The sequence below is a fragment of the Pipistrellus kuhlii genome, unplaced genomic scaffold (assembly GCF_014108245.1).
Source record: "Pipistrellus kuhlii isolate mPipKuh1 unplaced genomic scaffold, mPipKuh1.p scaffold_m20_p_108, whole genome shotgun sequence".
NCBI classification, from domain to species: domain Eukaryota; kingdom Metazoa; phylum Chordata; class Mammalia; order Chiroptera; family Vespertilionidae; genus Pipistrellus; species Pipistrellus kuhlii.
Genome location: NW_023425414.1, coordinates 311,879 through 329,562, shown reverse-complemented (window position 1 = coordinate 329,562; position 17,684 = coordinate 311,879). Strand labels below are relative to the sequence as shown.

At 54.0% G+C, this 17,684-nt stretch overlaps 2 protein-coding genes across 7 annotated transcripts in view; one reads left to right on the top strand and one right to left on the bottom strand.

The window, feature by feature from the left end:
- Positions 1–7,023: 7,023 nt before the first annotated feature.
- On the bottom strand, positions 7,024–12,831 carry CTU1 (cytosolic thiouridylase subunit 1). 3 transcript variants are annotated; one of them, XM_045578881.1, is made up of 4 exons: positions 12,765–12,831; positions 11,612–11,856; positions 8,639–9,188; positions 7,024–7,674 (listed from the first exon to the last, which is right to left on the bottom strand). In XM_045578881.1, the coding sequence occupies exons 3-4, from the start codon at positions 9,144–9,146 to the stop codon at positions 7,097–7,099; spliced, it is 1,086 nt and encodes a 361-aa protein (XP_045434837.1). In that variant the 5' UTR covers positions 9,147–9,188; positions 11,612–11,856; positions 12,765–12,831; the 3' UTR covers positions 7,024–7,096. The 3 variants fall into 3 exon arrangements, with proteins under 3 accessions (XP_045434837.1, XP_045434838.1, XP_045434839.1); XM_045578882.1 differs by lacking the exon at positions 12,765–12,831 and adding an exon at positions 12,285–12,398; XM_045578883.1 differs by lacking the exon at positions 11,612–11,856 and having other exon boundaries at positions 12,765–12,781.
- A 3,217-nt stretch (positions 12,832–16,048) lies between these two features.
- Positions 16,049–17,684, top strand: part of CD33 (CD33 molecule) — a 56,218-nt gene continuing 54,582 nt past the window's right edge. Inside the window, exons 1-3 of one of the 4 annotated variants that reach the window (XM_045578879.1) lie at positions 16,049–16,284; positions 16,351–16,731; positions 16,931–17,209. In XM_045578879.1, coding sequence (XP_045434835.1) covers positions 16,251–16,284; positions 16,351–16,731; positions 16,931–17,209 — 694 coding nt within the window. In that variant the 5' untranslated portion in view covers positions 16,049–16,250. The remainder of the gene's footprint in view (positions 16,285–16,350; positions 16,732–16,930; positions 17,210–17,684) is intronic. The other 3 variants (XM_045578878.1, XM_045578876.1, XM_045578877.1) reach the window with 3 other exon arrangements.

Sequence of the window (17,684 nt, the reverse complement as noted above, 5' to 3'; positions counted from 1 at the left end):
GTGTTGGAGTGATGGTCAATTTGCATATTACTCTTTTATTAGATAGGATACTGGGCATATATATCTATATACATACATATATATATGTCTATATACATACACACACACACACACACACACACATATATATATATATATAATTATTGATTTCACACACACACACACACATATATATATATATATATAATTATTGATTTCACACACACACACACACACACACACACACACACACACATATATATATATATATATATAATTATTGATTTCAGAGAGGAAGGAAGAGGGAGAGATAGAAACATCCATGATGAGAGAGACATCCATCATGGATTGGCTGCCTCCTGCAAGACCTCCTACTGAGGATCGAACCTACAACTAGTGGGCCTGGGAGAGTGTTCATGGGGCAGAGGGTAGGGGGATGTTGGGTGGGGGGAGCCCATCTTTCTGAGACGGGCCCCCAAATACTTGCAGGGAGGAAGGTTTCCGACTCTAAGGGATGTGCCCCAGGGCACGGGTACCACCCGCCCGGTCCTTCCAGGAGTCGCTTGGTTTTCAGTAGGGACTGCGTTCCCTGGGCCATAGACCTCAGCAACAGCCCAGCTCCCCTCTCGCAGGCCAGGGCCTCCCGCCTCCGCAGCCCCGGGCCCGCCCCCAGAGGGAACCATGGCCTTCTCCCTCCGCAGGGCTCTCCCGCCTGTGGCTGTGGCCGGCCGCCTCGGGGCCAGACACCTCTGTCTCCGCTCCATCTGTTTCGTGGCGATGTCTCCTGCATGTGGGTTTATGTGGAAACCCTTGTGCTTACAAAACACACCCCAAGGTTTATTTAGTGGGATTTCCACCTGACCCTTGGCGCATGCTTCGTAAAGAGCCCTCCGAAACCGGTTTGGCTCAGTGGATAGAGAGTTGGCCTGCGAACTGAAAGGTCCCAGGTTCGATCCCGGTCAAGGGCATGTACCTTGGTTGCAGGCACAATCCCCAGTAGGGGGTGTGCAGGAGGCAGCAATCCTCAGTAGGGGTTGTGCAAGAGGCAGCTGATCAATGATTCTCTCTCATCGGTGTTTCTAACTCTCTGTCCCTCTCTCTTCCTCTGTAAAAAAATCAATTAAAAAAAAAAAAAAAGAGAGAGCCCTCGTATCGGAGCCCGGCCATACTCACACCAGGGCCACGGCCGGTGTGGGCTGCTCTCTGGCCTCCTGGACACGGCCTGAGGAAGAATGGTCGTTCTGACACCCGGGGCAGCCCCATCTGCTCTGAGCTCTCCCCGATGCCCCATAAGCCGAGCTGAACACCCACGGGTGCAGCAGCACTCTGACCCCTCTTAGGGGGGGCCCGGCCACCTTTCCCGGCTCCTCCCGGCCGTCTTGTACCAGGAGCAGCCCTTCTGCACAGGTTCTGCCTGTGATCCTTCATGCCGGCCATTGTCTTGTTCCCCTCCCACCCCTTTCCGTGATCATTCTTATTTATTTACTTACTAGAGGCCCGGTGCACAAAATTCGTGCAATGGTGGGGGGAGGTCTCTCAGCCTGGCCTGCACCCTCTTCTAGTCCAGGAACTCTCAGGGGGATGTCTGACTGGTGGCTTAGGCTCGATTTCCATGGGGAGCAGACCTCAGCTGGCAGTCGGACATCCTTAGCACTGCTGTGAGCCCAGCTTTTGGCTGAGTGGTGCTCCCTCTGTGGGAGCGCACTGACCACCAGGGGGCAGCTCCTGTGTTGAGCATCCGCCCCGTGGTGGTCAGTGTGAAATCATAGTGACCAGTTGTTCTGCTGTTTGGTCAATTTGCATATTAGCCTTTTATTATATAGGATTATTATTTTTTTTTTTCTTCCTCACCCACGGACATGCTTAGGGAGAGGAGAGAAAGAGATAGAAAGATGAGAGAGATGTTTCGATCGGCCGCCCTCCTGCACACGACCCCAACTGGGGACTAAACCCGCAACCCCGGCAATTGAAGCAGTGACCCTTTGGTGCCCAGGACATCACGCAACCAACGGAGCCACACCAGCCAGGGCCTTGCTCATTCTTACCTCCTGGGTCCTGAGCTGAGCACTACCTCCTGTGGAAACCATTTCACGGAACCCCATATTGAGCTGGGTACCCCGCCTCTGGGGGCGGGAGAAAGGGAGGGGAGGGGAAACAGAGACCCAAACTGCCCATTATTGAAATCAACCAAGATCTCTAAAACCAGGAGCCAACTTGGTCCATTTATTTATTTATTTATTTATTAAATATATCTTATTCATTTTTCTCATAGAGGAAGAGAGAGGGACAGAGTCAGAAACATCGATGAAAATCATCGATCAGCTGCCTCCTGCACACTCCCCATTGGGGGTGTGCCCACAACCAAGGTACATGCCCTTTATCAAAATTGAACCCAGGACCCTTCAGTCTGCAGGCTGACGCTCTATCCACTGAGCCAAACCGGTTTCGGCCAGCCTGGTCCTTTTAATAGCCATGTGGCTGGTGACGTGTTTGCTCCAGATAAGCATCGTTGAAATGGATGCCTCGGCAATCAAAGCAGAAGTTGGGCACGTACACTCCACACAGGGGAGGACCCACGTGTCAGGACTGACCCTGCACCCCCTTAAATGTGTGGCATGCTTCTACCCCCCGATTTAGCATCCTCTGACACACTCTATATTCTATTATTTTCTCTTTTCCCATGGGACAGGTTTTTTCTTTGGTCACTTATTATCACAAATTAAAAGCTCAATAAACATTTGTGGAATGAATGAATGAATGAATGAATGAATGAACACACAGCTCTTGAGGTCAAGAAAGGTTTCCGGAGTTCATGTGGGGCCTTAAGATTTCTGCCAGACTGAACCTTGGAGGCTGGCTCAGGTCACGGGAGATCAGAGTTCCCCAGGAAGGGAGGGGCCACCCCATGCACAGGCATGGGCACAGTGACCCCTTGTGGTCAGGGCTGAGCATAGCATCTTCCCCAGCTCCCAGAACCTTCATGTCTATCACATGTGGATTCAATAGAGGTCAGGCTTGAATCTAGATAGGCTGTAAGCGTAACAGGCACACCAGATTTCAAAAACTCAGCAAAAGGAGAAAAAAAAGAATACAAAAATTTTAAAAATTTCTTATCTGTTAAAGTGATATTTTAGATACAGTGGGTCAAGATGTTATTTAAAGGTCACCTGTTGGCCGAAACCGGTTTATAGAGTATCGGCCTGAGGACTGAAGGGTCCCAGGTTCGATTCCGGTCAAGGGCATGTACCTTGGTTGCGGGCACATCCCCAGTAGGGGGTGTGCAAGAGGCAGCTGATCGATGTATCTCTCTCATCAATGTTTCTAACTATCTCTCTCCCTTCCTCTCTATAAAAAAATCAATAAAATATATGTTTTAAAAAAAATAAAGGTCACCTGTTCCACCCTGGCCAGTGTCGCTCAGTAGTTGGAGCATTGGCCTAGGCTCCAAAGGGTCGCAGGTTAGATTCCTGGTCAAGGGCACATGCTTGAGTTGCAGGTTCGATCCCCGGCCCCAGTCAGGGGGGGTGTGGGAGACAACCAATAGATGTGTCTCTCACACATCGATGTTTCTCTCTTCCCCCTGATTCCAGTTTCTCTAAAAAAAAAAATTAATGGAAAAAATACACTTGGGTAAGGGTTAACAAAAAAATTAAACATCACCTGTTCCCTCCTTCTAAAATCTATTAGAAATAAAAAAGTAATAAAATATGACTATTAGAACCTTTAAAATTACAGCCTTGTCTGAGGGGGGGGGGGAGGAGTTCAGTGGGTTAGAGCACCATGCCCACACACAAGGTTTTGGGTTCAATCCTGGGTCAGGGCACATATATACAAGAAGCAACCAATAAGTTCATAAATGAAGGGGAACAACAAACCGGCGTCTCTCTCCAATCAATCAATCAAAATGAAAAGAGAAACTTGATCATTGCATATATGATTCACACCGTATTTCTATTGAGTAACACTGCCCTAAATCACAATAGAAATCTAACCAAACACCCACTTCCTGGTGAGAGGGAGGAACTCAGCTGAACAGAAGGGAAATGCTCTCTCTCCCAAAGCTATCGGTGAATCAGAGGCCCACCACCAAGGATCCAGGCTCCCAGCAGGCAGCATAGCAAAAAGGGCCCGTCGTCCCACCTCCTTCCTGGAGCCACAAGCTTACCCTTTGTAAAATCGGGGACCAACCCCTGCCCATCACACCTCTGAGCTAACACGGGAAGAAGTCTCTGCAGTGCACCCCACAGGAGCTATCCTGTTGTGGTAACTATGGTGTCAGGTGGGTACTAGACTCATTGGAGGTGGGGAGAGCACTTTGGAAGCTATATAAATGTGCCAACACTATGTTATACACTTGAAACGAATATGATGTTGTATGCCAACTGTAATTAGCCAGGACTGGCTTGGCTCAGTGAATAGAGTGTCTGCCTTTCAGACTGAAAGGTCCCGGGTTCGATTCCGGTCAAGGGCATGTACCTGGGTTGCAGGCACATCCCCAGTGGGGAGTGTGCAGGAGGCAGTTGATCAATGTTACTCTCACATCGATGTTTCTAACTGTCTATCCATCTCTCTATCTCTCTAAAAAAAAAAAAAAATCAATAAAATATATATTTTTTTAAAAGAAAAATATAAGCATTTAAAAAAAAAAAAAGCATCCCAATGGACCTTGATCATCTTGCGCCCCCTACAGTCCATGGCCCTCACTTGCAGCTGGAGTGAGCTTTGAGGCAATGGAAATCCCATCATGACCTCTCTTGGTGGAAAGCTTCCCCATCCATGATCTACCATTATTCTTAAGCTCCATGCAAATATCTCCTGCCTCTGCAGACCCTGCACAGCCCGCCCTGGCTCCTGCCTCACCTCACCTGTTGATGTCCTTCCTCTCCACTCTGCTCTGGACGCACGTTTCCCGCGGTTCCCTGGATTGCCAAGCTTACTCCCCACTCCGCGGTTCCCTCCACCTGGGAAGCTCGCCCCCGAGATGGCTTTAGGATCCGTCCCTTTGCTTTACTCTGGTCCCTGCTCACGTGCCACCTCTTCAGAGGCCTTGCCCCGAGCCCTGTGGGAACTGGCTCCCTCTCTCCTTACCCCACTTTATTTGCTGCCTTCGCCATGGCGTGGCATGGCTTATTTGCTTATGGTCTGTCTCTCCCAGACTGTGAACGTCAGAAAGGGCAGGGGCTTTCGTCTTTTGTTCACTGAGGCATTCTTAGCCCCTCGAGGAATTCCTAGCACCTGACACATAGGCCACAGGCAAGGTGCTCAATAGACATTTGTTGAGTGAACTATTAATGCTAATACTTGATTTGATCACGGAAGAGGCAGGGCACCTGGTCCCTGTCCTCCAGCCTAATCTATCCTATATAACAAAGAGGTAATATGCAAATTGACCATCATGCCCTCACGTGTGATCACAAGATGGCCGGCAGAGGAGTGCAGTTGGGGGGGGGGGGGGGGCGGGGGCGGCCAGGCCTGCAGAAGAGGGCAGTTGGGGGCAATCGGGCCAGCAGGGTAGCAGTTAGGGTTTGATCAGGCTGGCAGGGGAGTGGTTAGGGGGTGATCAGGCAGGCAGGTGAACAGTTGGGAGCCAACAGTCCTGGATTGTGAGAGGGATGTCCCCAATTGGAAAGGGTGCAGGCTGGACTGAGGGACAACCCCCCCCCCCCCCCCCCCAGTGCACAAATTTCGCGCACCAGGCCTCTAATATATATATATATATATAGCTAATATGCAGTGTCCCCTCTCGGGAGTTTGACTGGGAGAGCTGGAGTTCAATTGTTTACTATAATGTGTGCTGACCTCCAGGGGGTGGCACGAAATGGAGGAAGGCATCCATCAGCCCTGATTGCTGGCCCTACCCATGCACCAATTCCATGCACTGAGCCTCTAGTCTAATTAGAAAAAGATGAAACCCAGAGTGTGGATGGCCACACCGGAGGGTCGGATCCAGGGGATGGGGAGTGGGGGCGTGGGGGTGGGAGGAGAGAGTCAGGAGGCTTCCAGGAGGCCCCTGGAGGATCTGAGCAGGAAGAGGGGAAAGAGGGGGCATTCCTGACAAGACACCAGCCAGGCAAAGCTTGGAGGTGGGACTATAAACACCAAGTATCCCCTGGGGGTCTCCACTGGCAGGACAGTAACCCTGAAACCTAGAGCCCCCTGGTGGCCAAACCTTAAGGTGAACAACCAAGCCCTTCCAACAGTGCTTTCATGGGGGAGGTCTAATTCCATGTCCAGAGGAGGCAACTGAAAACGAGAGGAGTCAAGTCACCCACCCAGGCTCACTCAGCTCGGCCTCCGAAAGCTGAGGTCTGGCCCTAATCCGTTTGGCCTACGGACTATCCCAGGTTCGATTCCGGTCAAGGGCATGTGCCTTGGTTGCGGGCACATCCCCAGTGGGGAGTGTGCAGGAGGCAGCTGATCGATGTTTCTCTCTCATCAATGTTTCTAACTCTCTATCCCTCTCCCTTCCTCTCTGTAAAAAAAAAAAATCAATAAAATATATTTAAACAAAAAACAAAAGCTGAGGTCTGGGGACCCCACTCAGCTGGGCCTCACCCATCACAGACACCAGGAAGGGATTCAGGTGTGAGCGGGTGGGGAGCAATTCCCTGGTCTTCAAGAGCCCCAGGTAGACCCTGGTGTGACCCCCAGCTCAGTCCCTCCCCAGCCAGGTGACCTCAGGCCAGTTTCCCCAGTTCAGGCCACAGCAATGAGATTATGCGAATGATGAGAGGGGGCTGGCCTGCAGAGTGATCAAGGCTCAGCGAAGCACCTTGATTCCTGAGCCCTGTGCCCATCAAGGCGGCTTTGTTTATTCTTCTACAGGCAAACAGGAAACGTGGGTGCACAGCAGGTGCTCAGGAAGGTAGCACAGGAGTGAGGCCAGCTCCCCTCTCCCTGCCCCCGCTACTCCCACTCGCTCAGGAGTGGAAAGTTGCTCAGTCCCCTCCTCCCTCAGACCCTGGAGCCCAGGCCCCCACCCCAGCTCCTGCAGGGTCAGAGGTAACGGGTCGGGTCGTGCCTCCCTCCCAGAAGCCCTGGGCAAAGGTCACCCGGGCTTATTCCCAGTGTCATTTTCAGGCGCCCCGTGCCCAAAGCTCCTCTAGAACTGGGGTCCCTAGAAAGTGAGAACTGCGGGAACGGCTTCTTTCTGAGCTGGGGGCTGGACCTGCTCCTGCTGCTCCTCCTGTGGAGTCCCCGATGCAGCCACCACCGCCGGCCCCACCTCGTCCCGCCCCCGGCGGCCCTTGCCGATGGCCAGGCGGGGCCGGCCGCGGTCCAGGCCGTCCAGCAGGGCGCAGGCCTGGCAGAGCGTGCGGCTGGCCAGTGCCCCGCAGCGGGAGCAGGCGCCGGCGGGCGGGGGCCGCGCGGCCGGGGCCAGCGCCAGGCGCTCGGCCGAGTGCACCAGGTCCAACACCGCCGACGGCCGCGCCGCCTCCAGCAGCTTGAGCAGGTGGCGCGCGTGGCCGCGGAAGGCCTCGGGCGCGTACACGCACTCCTCGGAGAAGTAGTCCAGGCGGCGGAAGTGCGCGTACAGCACCACCTCCTTCTGCGAGGCCAGCTGCAGCGGGCGGCAGCGTGGCAGGGCGCCCCCCTCGCCCGCCGAGCCCAGGCCACCGCCCCGGGCCAGCCGGCCCGCGTCGCCCCGCAGGAAGTTCATGAGCACCGTCTCTGCCATGTCATCCGCGTTGTGGCCTGGAGGGAAGAGGAGGAGAGAGATGGGAGCTGGTCAGAGAGGGCGCAGGGGGCGCTGCTGCTCATGGGGACCCGGGGGCACAGGGGGTGAGGGTTGCAGAAGGTGGACACGGTGAGAAACGGAGAGGACAAGGCCCCCCCATGTCCTCACTGTCACCCACCTACTGGGCGAGCCAGGCAGGCCCTGTGCTGAATGCCTACTGGAGATCGAGCCCGCAACCCAGGCATATGCCCTTGACCTGAATCGAAGCTGCGACCCTTCAGCCCTCAGGAGTCCGCAGGCCGAGGCTCTATCCACTGAGCCAAACCAGCCAGGGCTAGAATGTCATTTTTAAAACGCAGAGAAGCACGGCCCTAGGCCCTAAGGGTACCCCTCCAGCCCTCTACTGGCCCCTGTGTGTGTGCACCAAGGTGATGGCAGAGGCTCAAAAGCTCGCCACGCCTGCCCTGCCCTTTCCTGGGGGACGCACACACACCACGCCCATGAACCTTCTGGGGGGACGCATATCGCTTTAACTGAGGCCCTCCGGGGTCTCCTTTTCACTTCTCGGGCATGCGCATTAGCCCCGGTCATTGCTGCCCTCGCCTGCGCATGCGCACCCCTTCCTCCCACAAAGTCCCTCCTGCGGCCCCGCATGCGCTCACCCGTCACGACGTGCGTGGCTCCCACGTGGAGAGCCTCTTCCACAAAGTCCCTCGCGCAGCCGCGCATGCGCGCCCCTTCCTCCCACAAAGTCCCTCCTGCGGCCGCACATGCGCTCACCGGTCACGACGTGCGTGGCTCCCACGTGGAGAGCCCCTTCCTCCCACAAAGTCCCTCCCGCAGCCGCGCATGCGCGCCCCTTCCTCCCACAAAGTCCCTCCTGTGGCCGCACATGCGCTCACCGGTCACGACGTGCGTGACTCCCACGTGGAGAGCCCCTTCCTCCCACAAAGTCCCTCCCGCAGCCGCGCATGCGCTCACCGGTCACGACGTGCGTGGCTCCCACAAGGCGCGCCCCTTCCTCCAGCGCGCGCCGCCGCAGCACCCCGCAGAAGGTGCAGCAGGAGCGGCTGCGGCCGGAGCCGGCCGTGCTGCGGGCCACGGCGTCCATTGTCCAGCCCCCGAAGAGGTCGGCGTAGGCCACGATGGTGAGCGGCAGCTCCCAGCGCGCCGCCTGGCGCCGCACGGCCGCCAGCGCCGCGTCCCGGTAGCCGCCGATGCCCTCGTCCACCGCCACCAGCTGCAGCGAGACGCCCAGGCGCGGCGCCAGCTCGCGCAGCACGTGCGCCAGCACCGTGGAGTCCTTGCCGCCCGAGGCCCCCACGGCCACCACGGCGCCGGGCGGCAGCAGGCGGCCCGCCACCACCGTGTGCAGCACCTCGGCCTCGAAGGCGGTGCAGAAGCAGGCGCCGCACAGCGCTTGGCCGGAGCGCGGGCGGCGGAGGGCGGCGCGGGCCTTGCCGCAGGAGGCGCACTGCGGGGCCGGCATCGCGGGGGTCCGGGCGGGTGGGTGCAGAAGGGTCCGCTGCTCCTGGATTGGAAGAGAAGGGAGGCGGTTACAGGTGGATCCGGATGGATGGCGGGGTCATCTCTAAGCGAGACTGTGGAAAGCGCTCTGCCTGAAACAGATCCGAGGAGGAGTGTGCCCATGGAGCAAGCTGATAGATTAAATAGAGAAGTGTGGAGACCGGGATGGCAGGGCACAGGCTTTATTGGAGGGGAGAATACCCCCTGCCGGCTGCTTCCAGAGAGAGCGCGCGGAAGAGAGCGAAGGCCAGGCTGGGATACAAGCACCTTTAAGGATAGGGGACGGGGCTTAGAGCACTCAGCACACGCTGATTGGTGATTAGGGACATAGGGACTTAGGAATCAGGGGCTTAGGGTATTTGGCAGGTGCTGATTGGTGGCTCAGAGCTCAGGAACGTCTGGCAGCAGGTGGGGTTTACAACTGTCCATCAACTGGAGGAAGAGAGGATCTATCACAGGCTTTGGAGACGGCGTGGCCTACACAAGTTCTGGCTTAAGGATTCTGCTATGACAGGCACAGCATTCTCCATAGTCAGAGGTATCCTGCCCAGTAGCTTGTCTACATCCTCTCTTGCGTCTCACTTCACTTCATGGCCGATGGCCTATTAACAGGGGAGAACTAGAATCTGATAATGGAGCACCTGAATTAATCTGAAAGGTAATCATATTATTTTAAATCTTTAAAAAATATATTTCATTGATTTTTTACAGAGAGGAAGAGAGAGGGAGAGAGAGTTAAAAACATGCCTCCTGCATACCCCCACCCGGGGATGTGCCCACAACCAAGGTACACACCCTTGACAGGAATCAAACCTGGGACCCTTCAGTCTGCAGGCCGATGCTCTATCCACTGAGCCAAACCAGTCAGGGCTTATTTTAATCTTAAAATACATATACTTATGTGAATAGGGGGTTAAGTTTTTAAGTTTCCTTTTCTTTTAAAAAAAATATTTTTATTTATTTCAGAGAGGAAGGGAGAGAGAGAAATATCCATGATGAGAGAGAATCATGGATCAGCTGCCTCCTGCATGCTTCACACTGGGGATTGAGCCCACAACCTGGGCATGTGCCCTGACGGTGAATCGAACCCTGTCCTCCTGGTTCATAGGTTAATGCTAAAACTGCTGGGCCACGCTGGCTGGGCTTAAGTTTCCTTTCCAAGGCCTGTGCAAACCAGTGAAGGAGGTGACTCAGCTGTGGATTCAGCAAGCAGAATTGAACCTGTAAGCACGGTCAGACCGACCCACCAGGAGTCAAAACATCATCTCATTGCCTGATGGCACGGACAATAGCTGACCTCCGTTCCCAGCCTCACCCTAGCCTCTTCCCCTTTATAATCCTGCCCCCTGTACCCTGCTACAAGGAAGGATTTGAATGCTTGCAAGCGCCCTGTGTTCTTGGTTGGCTGGCCTTCTCAGTAAATGCCTTATGTCATTCAACCCTGCCTTCCTCGTAATTGGACACAGCGACAGGCAGCCAGAGCCCATATCCTGATAACACCATGGAGCGCTATGCGATCTGGCTTCCTTTTCCAGTGACCTCCTACCCCAGTCTCCTTCCGCCATGCTGGCCTCTCCTCTCAAGACATCCCAGGGACACTCCGGTCTGTGTCTGCACTGGCTCTTCCCTCTGCCTAGAACCATGGTCGGCAAACTGCGGCTTGCGAGCCACTTTCGGCTCTTTGGCCCCTTGAGTGTGGCTCTTCCACAAAACACCATGGCCTGGGCAGTCTATTTTGAAGAAGTGGCATTAGAGGAAGTTTAAATTTAAAAAAATTTGACTCTCAAAAGAAATTTCAATCATTGACCTGTTGATATTTGGCTCGGTTGACTAATGAGTTTGCCGACCACTGGCCTAGAATATTCTTCTGTCACTGGGCTCAGCAAGGAGCTCTTAGGACCCATCCTCCATGACTGCCTGTCACCCTTGAAATCTTTTCTCCTTCTAGTTTTTGTTTTTGAAAATAGTTTGCTGATTTGTAGAGAGAAAGAAAGGGAGAAAAAAGAAACATCGATGTGAGAGTACAATATCGATTAGCTGCCTCCCGCACCTGCCTGGATGAGGGATTGAGACGGAAACCCGGGCATGTGCCCTGACTGGAAATCGAACCGGCAACCCTTCGGTGCACAGGACAATGCCCACATCACTGAGCCACACCAGCCAGGGCTCTCCCTCTAGTTTTTTTTTTTTTTTTTTTTTTTTTTTAAGTAAATTTTATTGATTTTTTTACAGAGAGGAAGAGAGAGGGATAGAGAGTTAGACACATCAATGAGAGAGAAACATCAATCAGCTGCCTCCTGCACACCCTCTACTGGGGATGGGCCCGCAACCAAGGTACAAGCCCTTGACAGGAATCGAACCTGGGACCCTTCAGTCCGCAGGCCGATGCTCTATCCATGTAGCCAAACCGGTTTCAGCTGGACTTACGTATTAAAACGATCCCTTTCGCTGCTGTGAGGAGAACAGACTATGTTCCCTACAAAGGGTAAAGACCGGGAGGCCTTCGAGGAGGCTATCAGGCAATTAACAGTCAGTGGGAGCCTTGGCTGGTGGGCTCAGTTGGTTGGGCATCGTCCCTTTGATTCCTGGTCAGGCCAGAATCCTGGTTGCGTGTTCTTGGGTCATCACATTGACATTTTTCTCTCTCCTTCTTCCTTTCCTGTCCTCTCTCTCTAAAATAAAAAAAAAACATATTTGGAAAATATTTTAAAAAACAAAAAAAAGAAAGAAAAAGTCAGAGATAATGTGGCCCGGGTCGGGGTGGTGGCAGTGGAGGTGGGAAGAAACGGGGGTTTGGATCTGTTTTGAAAGTAGAGCCATAGGACTTGCCCAGGATTTGGACTAGGGTGGAGGATAGGGTGATGAGAAAAGAAAACTGAAGAATGGCTTTGAGGTTTGAGGCAAGGCACCTAGGGCGAGGATGGGACAGTTAGTGGGGAGGTGGGGAGGGAACAACTAGGAATTCCACTGGGACATGTCAGGTTTGAAGTCCCCCTTAAGCAAACGTCTTCCCTTCAAAGACTTTAGGGACTCCAGGATGGGCCTGGCCCCTCCTCCGGGCTCCCAGAACTGCCTCATCCCAGCCCAACCAGGACTCTACCTGTCCCTGACAGGCCTGACTGCCCACTGCGAGCTCAGTAACAGCAGGGCTGGGTCTGCCTCTCCACCATCGTCTCCCTCCACTTCGCACACAGTGTCGGCGCTCAGTATATGTCTGTAGGATGAAGGGGTAATAAGTGCACCCCGAGGACGGCACGCGGACCCCTGGGAAGCCTGCGGATTGCTGCCTTGTCAAGAGGATGGATGTGGTGTGACCGCTATCATGACGGGGGTTCTAGGGCAGAGCAGGGACCTTCCGGACACGAACCGGATTAGAGGCCGGGGCAGGGACATGGTCGAACCCGACTTGGGGAAGGCAAGAGACAGGCGAGCCTCCGTGTCCCACGTGGGGATCCTGGACAGAAGGAAGGCCTGGGGATACAGACGCTGGGAAATCACAAAGGCGAGACCCTAACTCACCCGACACCGCAACCAAAAGCGGCCGCCCGCGGGCCCACCCGCCCGGGGAGAAAATACTCACTTTATGCAGAATGTGGTGCTGGGGTGGCCAAGCTGCTAGACAAGCGGAAGCCCCGCACGGAAGTGGCTCCGGAGACTACGACTCCCACAAGGCTGTGCGGCTGTCTTGCCTACGGCTCCCAGAATCCCATGCAAAAGCTCTGTTCCAAAGCACATGTGGCTACTGGGCCCGCTTGGCCTACAACTCCCAGCAATCCTTGCGGCTCCCCTTGGGCTCCGCCTACCGCTTCCCAAAGGCATCGCCGGGTTTCCTTTCTGCGCCTGCGCAGAGGCTTGGGTACGCAGTTTAGCTGTGTGCAAAGTGGCTGCGTCCGCATATCTGCTTTTGTGGGATTATTATAGGCTTTTTAATGGATTTGAGGTGGGGTTGCAGGTGGAAATTGAAGGTGGGAGTGAGGAGTTCGGTCGGGAGGTCAGCGCGTGCACAGGACAGACTTTCCGAGGGTGGGGGGCTCCTAGGGTCTGTGGATTGGGGTGTGTGTGGGGATGGGGGTGGGGATGAGGGGATCTCCTCATGTCTGCGGATTGATTTTGGTGCACATGAGCACGTGGAATGGGGAACAAGCCGCCGTGAGGGAGCTGAGGTTTTTGCCCCTGCGTCTGTTGTTAATGGCGGGGTCTCTGTAGGTACCCCTGGCTGGCCCTGGGTAGTGGATGTGCATGGCATCCGCTGCACAGGCCTGGCCAGAGGACCGGTACACATTTCCTGTTATGTAAAGGTGGAGCTGGGTGCTGGAGGGTGAGGGAGAGGTCCTGATGGGACTAGGACAGTAGTCGGCAAACTCATTAGTCAACAGAGCCAAATATCAACAGTACAACGATTGAAATTTTTTTTGAGAGCCAGATTTTTAAACTTAAAACTTCTCCTAACACCACTTCTTTAAAATAGAGTGTCTATGCATGCTAAAATCTTTGGCTTCCCTCCCCAGTGGTCACAGCTCTGACCCCACTCCATGTTGTGGGTAATGGTTTTGCAAAAGGCATATTATGGGAGGGCAAATTCCTGAACTTGAATGGAAGGAAACAGACTGCAATTGTTTTCCATATATAAGTCTTTAGAAAAACATATGCAAAGCCATCATATTAAGGGAAGCAGGCTGGGGTGATAAACACAAAGAAAAACAAGGACACAATTAGTTTTCAAGTGAGGCTAGGGGATCCTTTGGGGGTTTGGGGTGTGGTGATAAGGATAGGGGACCCAGCAAGAGGTTCCACACAACATTCTTTTTCTTTTCTGTAACTAGCATCCTATATAATAAAAGGTAATATGCAAATCGATAGAACAGCGGAACAACTGGTCACTCTGACGTGCACTGACCACCAGGGAGCAGATGCTCAACACAGGAGCTGCCCCCTGGTGGTCAATGCACTCCTACAGGGGGAGCACCACTCAGCCACAAGCTGGGCTGACGGCTGGCATGCACAATGGCCCACCTCCTTGGCAGCACTAAGGATGTCCGACTGCAGCTTAGGGCAGGCCTAAGCTGTCAGTTAGACATCCCCTAAGGGCCTCCAGACTGCAAAAGAATGCAGGCCTGGCCGAGGGACCCTCCCACGCTCCCGAGTGTACGAATGTCATGCACCAAGCCTCTAGTTTCTTTATAATAAAAATCCAATGTCTCAAACATGGTGATTCCTTCTTTAATGGCACATTTCCTCCTAAATCAAGACATTGGTTTTACCTTGGGCACAGACATTAGGGTGGGGAAGGCTTAGGGCAGAGGGAAGAACAGGGAAAGACTGGAGGTAGTTCATGGAGGCACAATGGGGACATATGTAATACTCTCAACAATAAAAATATACGTAAAAAGGCCGAAGCCGGTTTGGCTCAGTGGTAGAGCGTCGGCCTGTGGACTGAAAGGTCCCAGGTTCGATTCTGGTCAAGGGCATGTACATTGGTTGCGGGCACATCCCCAGTAAGGAGTGTGCAAGAGGCAGCTGGTCGATGTTTCTCTCTCATTGACGTTTCTAGCTCTCTATCTCTCTCTCTCTTCCTCTCTGTAAAAAGTCAATAAAATATTATATATATATATATATATATATATATATATATATATATATATACTTAAAAAGAAAGAAATGGATTTTAGCCTGGCTGGGTAGCTGAATTGGTTAGAGCATCATCCCAATACACCAAAGTTGTGGGTTTGATCTCCAGTCAGGGCACATATGAGACTCAACCAATGAATACACCAATAAGCGGAACATGCCCAGCCAGTGTGGCTCAGTGGTTGAGCATCAGCCTATGAACCAGGAGGTCACAGTTCGATCCCAGGTCAGGGCACATGCCTGGATTGCAGGCTCCATTCCCAGTAGAGGGCAAGCAGGAGGCAACTGATGGATGAGTGTGTTGCAATGTCACTGAGCTGATGTCCTGTTCTCATCCTGGCCATCTTCCTCTCCTAGATTCTGGTTATGCTTGTGAGGGCTCAATGTTATGCAAATAGCCATTTATTATTATTATTATTTATTATTATTGTTGTTGTTGCTGTTGTTGTTGTTGTTGTTATTATTATTATTATTATTATTATTATTATAGAGGCCTGGTGCATGAAATTCATGAATGGGGGTGGGGTGGGGAGAGGGTGGGTCCCTCAGCCTAGCAGTCGGACATCTTTGGTTAATCTCTTCCCGCCCCCCCCCCTTCCTTCTCTCTGAAATCTTCATTTGTGTTCCCACTGGACAGAGATTCTGAAGGAGCGTCCAGGGATGGCATGCAGCCTTGTGAGCAGAGAAGGGTGCTCAAAGCATGGCTGCTGAGGGAGGAAAGATCACTGGCCTCCTTAGCTCTCCCCCTGCCAGGCCTTCCCTATCTCCAATGTTCCCACCGCTGGCTGGCTGACCTCCACAGACATCTGCAGCCTGTGACTAGGGCGTCTGCCCAACTTTTATGTTTGCAGAAAATGACCTCCAAGTGGAAGGGCATGCCGGGCAAGTAGGAGGTGGGCTGAGGTCCTGCCTGGGTGTGACTTGGATGCCTCTCTCACTCTCTCTGGCCTCCAGGTTCCCAGGAGTGGAAACGGGCAGGGGACGGGTGATCTTTAAGGGCTGTCTGGGACCTGACAGTGTCAGAGCCCGACCTTTCTCCTCTGATGAAGGTCACTGCTCTGCTCTGACCTTCATCTTCCTGTGAGGCTTTCTGTAAATCGTGCAACATTTATTCAGAGATAAACAATGAGAAACACAATTCCCCAGAGAGAACTTGGTACCACAGACCCCAGACAGGCCACTGTTTGGCTTGGGGTAGGAGGTACGAAGGCCAGAGGATGCTCAGGACAGATAACCAGGCCTGGTCGCCCTGGGCTCTGGGCTGTGGGGTGTCCTCCCCCCACTGTGCAGAGGGGGGCGAGCTCAGGCTCTGAGGTTCCTCCTCTGTGGACGGGGAGGTCCTGGGCTGCTCCCCAGCTTTCCTGGTCTCTCTGCAGGCCCCTCCCACTCACTGTCTTGCTTCTCTTTCCAGCAACAAGGAGCCCAGATACCCTCAGAGATGCTGTGGCTGCTACTGCCCCTGCTGTGGGCAGGTGAGTGCCTGAGGGGAAGGGGCCGGCAGAGGAGGGGGACTGAGGCTGACCCTCATTTCCCTGCAGGGTCCATGGCTCAGGATAGCAGATACACGCTGCACATGCAGTCCACCGTGACGGTGCAGGAGGGCTTGTGTGTCCATGTGACCTGCAAGGTGTTCTACTCCTACGAAGGATGGGATGTGTCTACACCAGCTCATGGCTACTGGTACAAGGGAGAGACACATGAAAATAAGGTTTTGGTGGCCACAAACAACCCAGATCCTAAACTGCAGGAGGAGACCCAGGGCCGATTTCACCTCCGTGGGGATCCCAGGACCTACAACTGCTCCCTGGACATCAGAGACGCCCGGAGGACAGATGAGGGATTATACTATTTTCGGTTGGAGAGAGGAGGTACCGCTAAATATTCTTACCTAGAAAACAAGCTCTCCGTGCGAGTGACGGGTAAGGAACGGGCTCCAGGAAAGGCCACAGGGGAATTTATGGTGGCCCCGGGCAGAGCTGGGATGGGCTCCATCCTGGGAGTGGATCAGGGTGTAGTGTGTTGGGCTCAGAGGCAGGAGCTGGACCAAATTCTGAGGCTTCTCTCAAGGCCACACCTAGGACCCTCCCTCCTGATCTCCTGTCTCTCCCTCCTCACCAGCCCTCAACCACACACCCCACATCCTCACCCCTGAAACCCTCGAGAGCGGCCGCCCCAGGAACCTGACCTGCTCTGTGCCCTGGGCCTGTGAGCGGGGCACGCCCCCCACCTTCTCCTGGACCTCAGCTGCCCACAGCTCCCTGGGCCCCAGGACCCACCTCTCCTCCATGCTCACCCTCACCCCACGGCCCCAGGACCACGGCACCTACCTCACCTGTCAGGTGCACTTTCCTGCCGCTGGTGTGACCGTGGAGAGAACCATCCAGCTCAATGTCACCTGTGAGTGCTGGGTCAGAGCACCAGGTTCCTGAGGGTGTGCAGAGGAGGTCCAGGCAAGGGTGCTGGGTCCTATGTCCTGGAGGCCTGACTGTGTAGGAGACATAGAGCACATAGCTCTGCTCCTCTTGCTTTTCTGTTGCCTCTGGGGGTGGGCAGGTGCCACCTTCACTTGTCACATGACCTTGCCTGGGGCCAGAGTGACCACCATGTGGACCATGCACCTCACCATGTCCTGTGAGAGCTGGGCCAGCATCCAGGAGTCCCAAGGGCAGTAGAGATGGGGGTTGGGGACCTCAGACACTGGGTGCTGGGTCCTAGACCTGGTCTGGGAAGGTGTCAGAGGGATGGCTGCTCCCACCGTGCTTCCATTTAAGCAGCTTCTGGGGCCCCAGAGCCCATGTCTACCCAGCCCTCACCACTTACTTTGTTCCTCCTGGTCTTTCTGTCCCAGACTCTCCACAGACGTCGACCATAA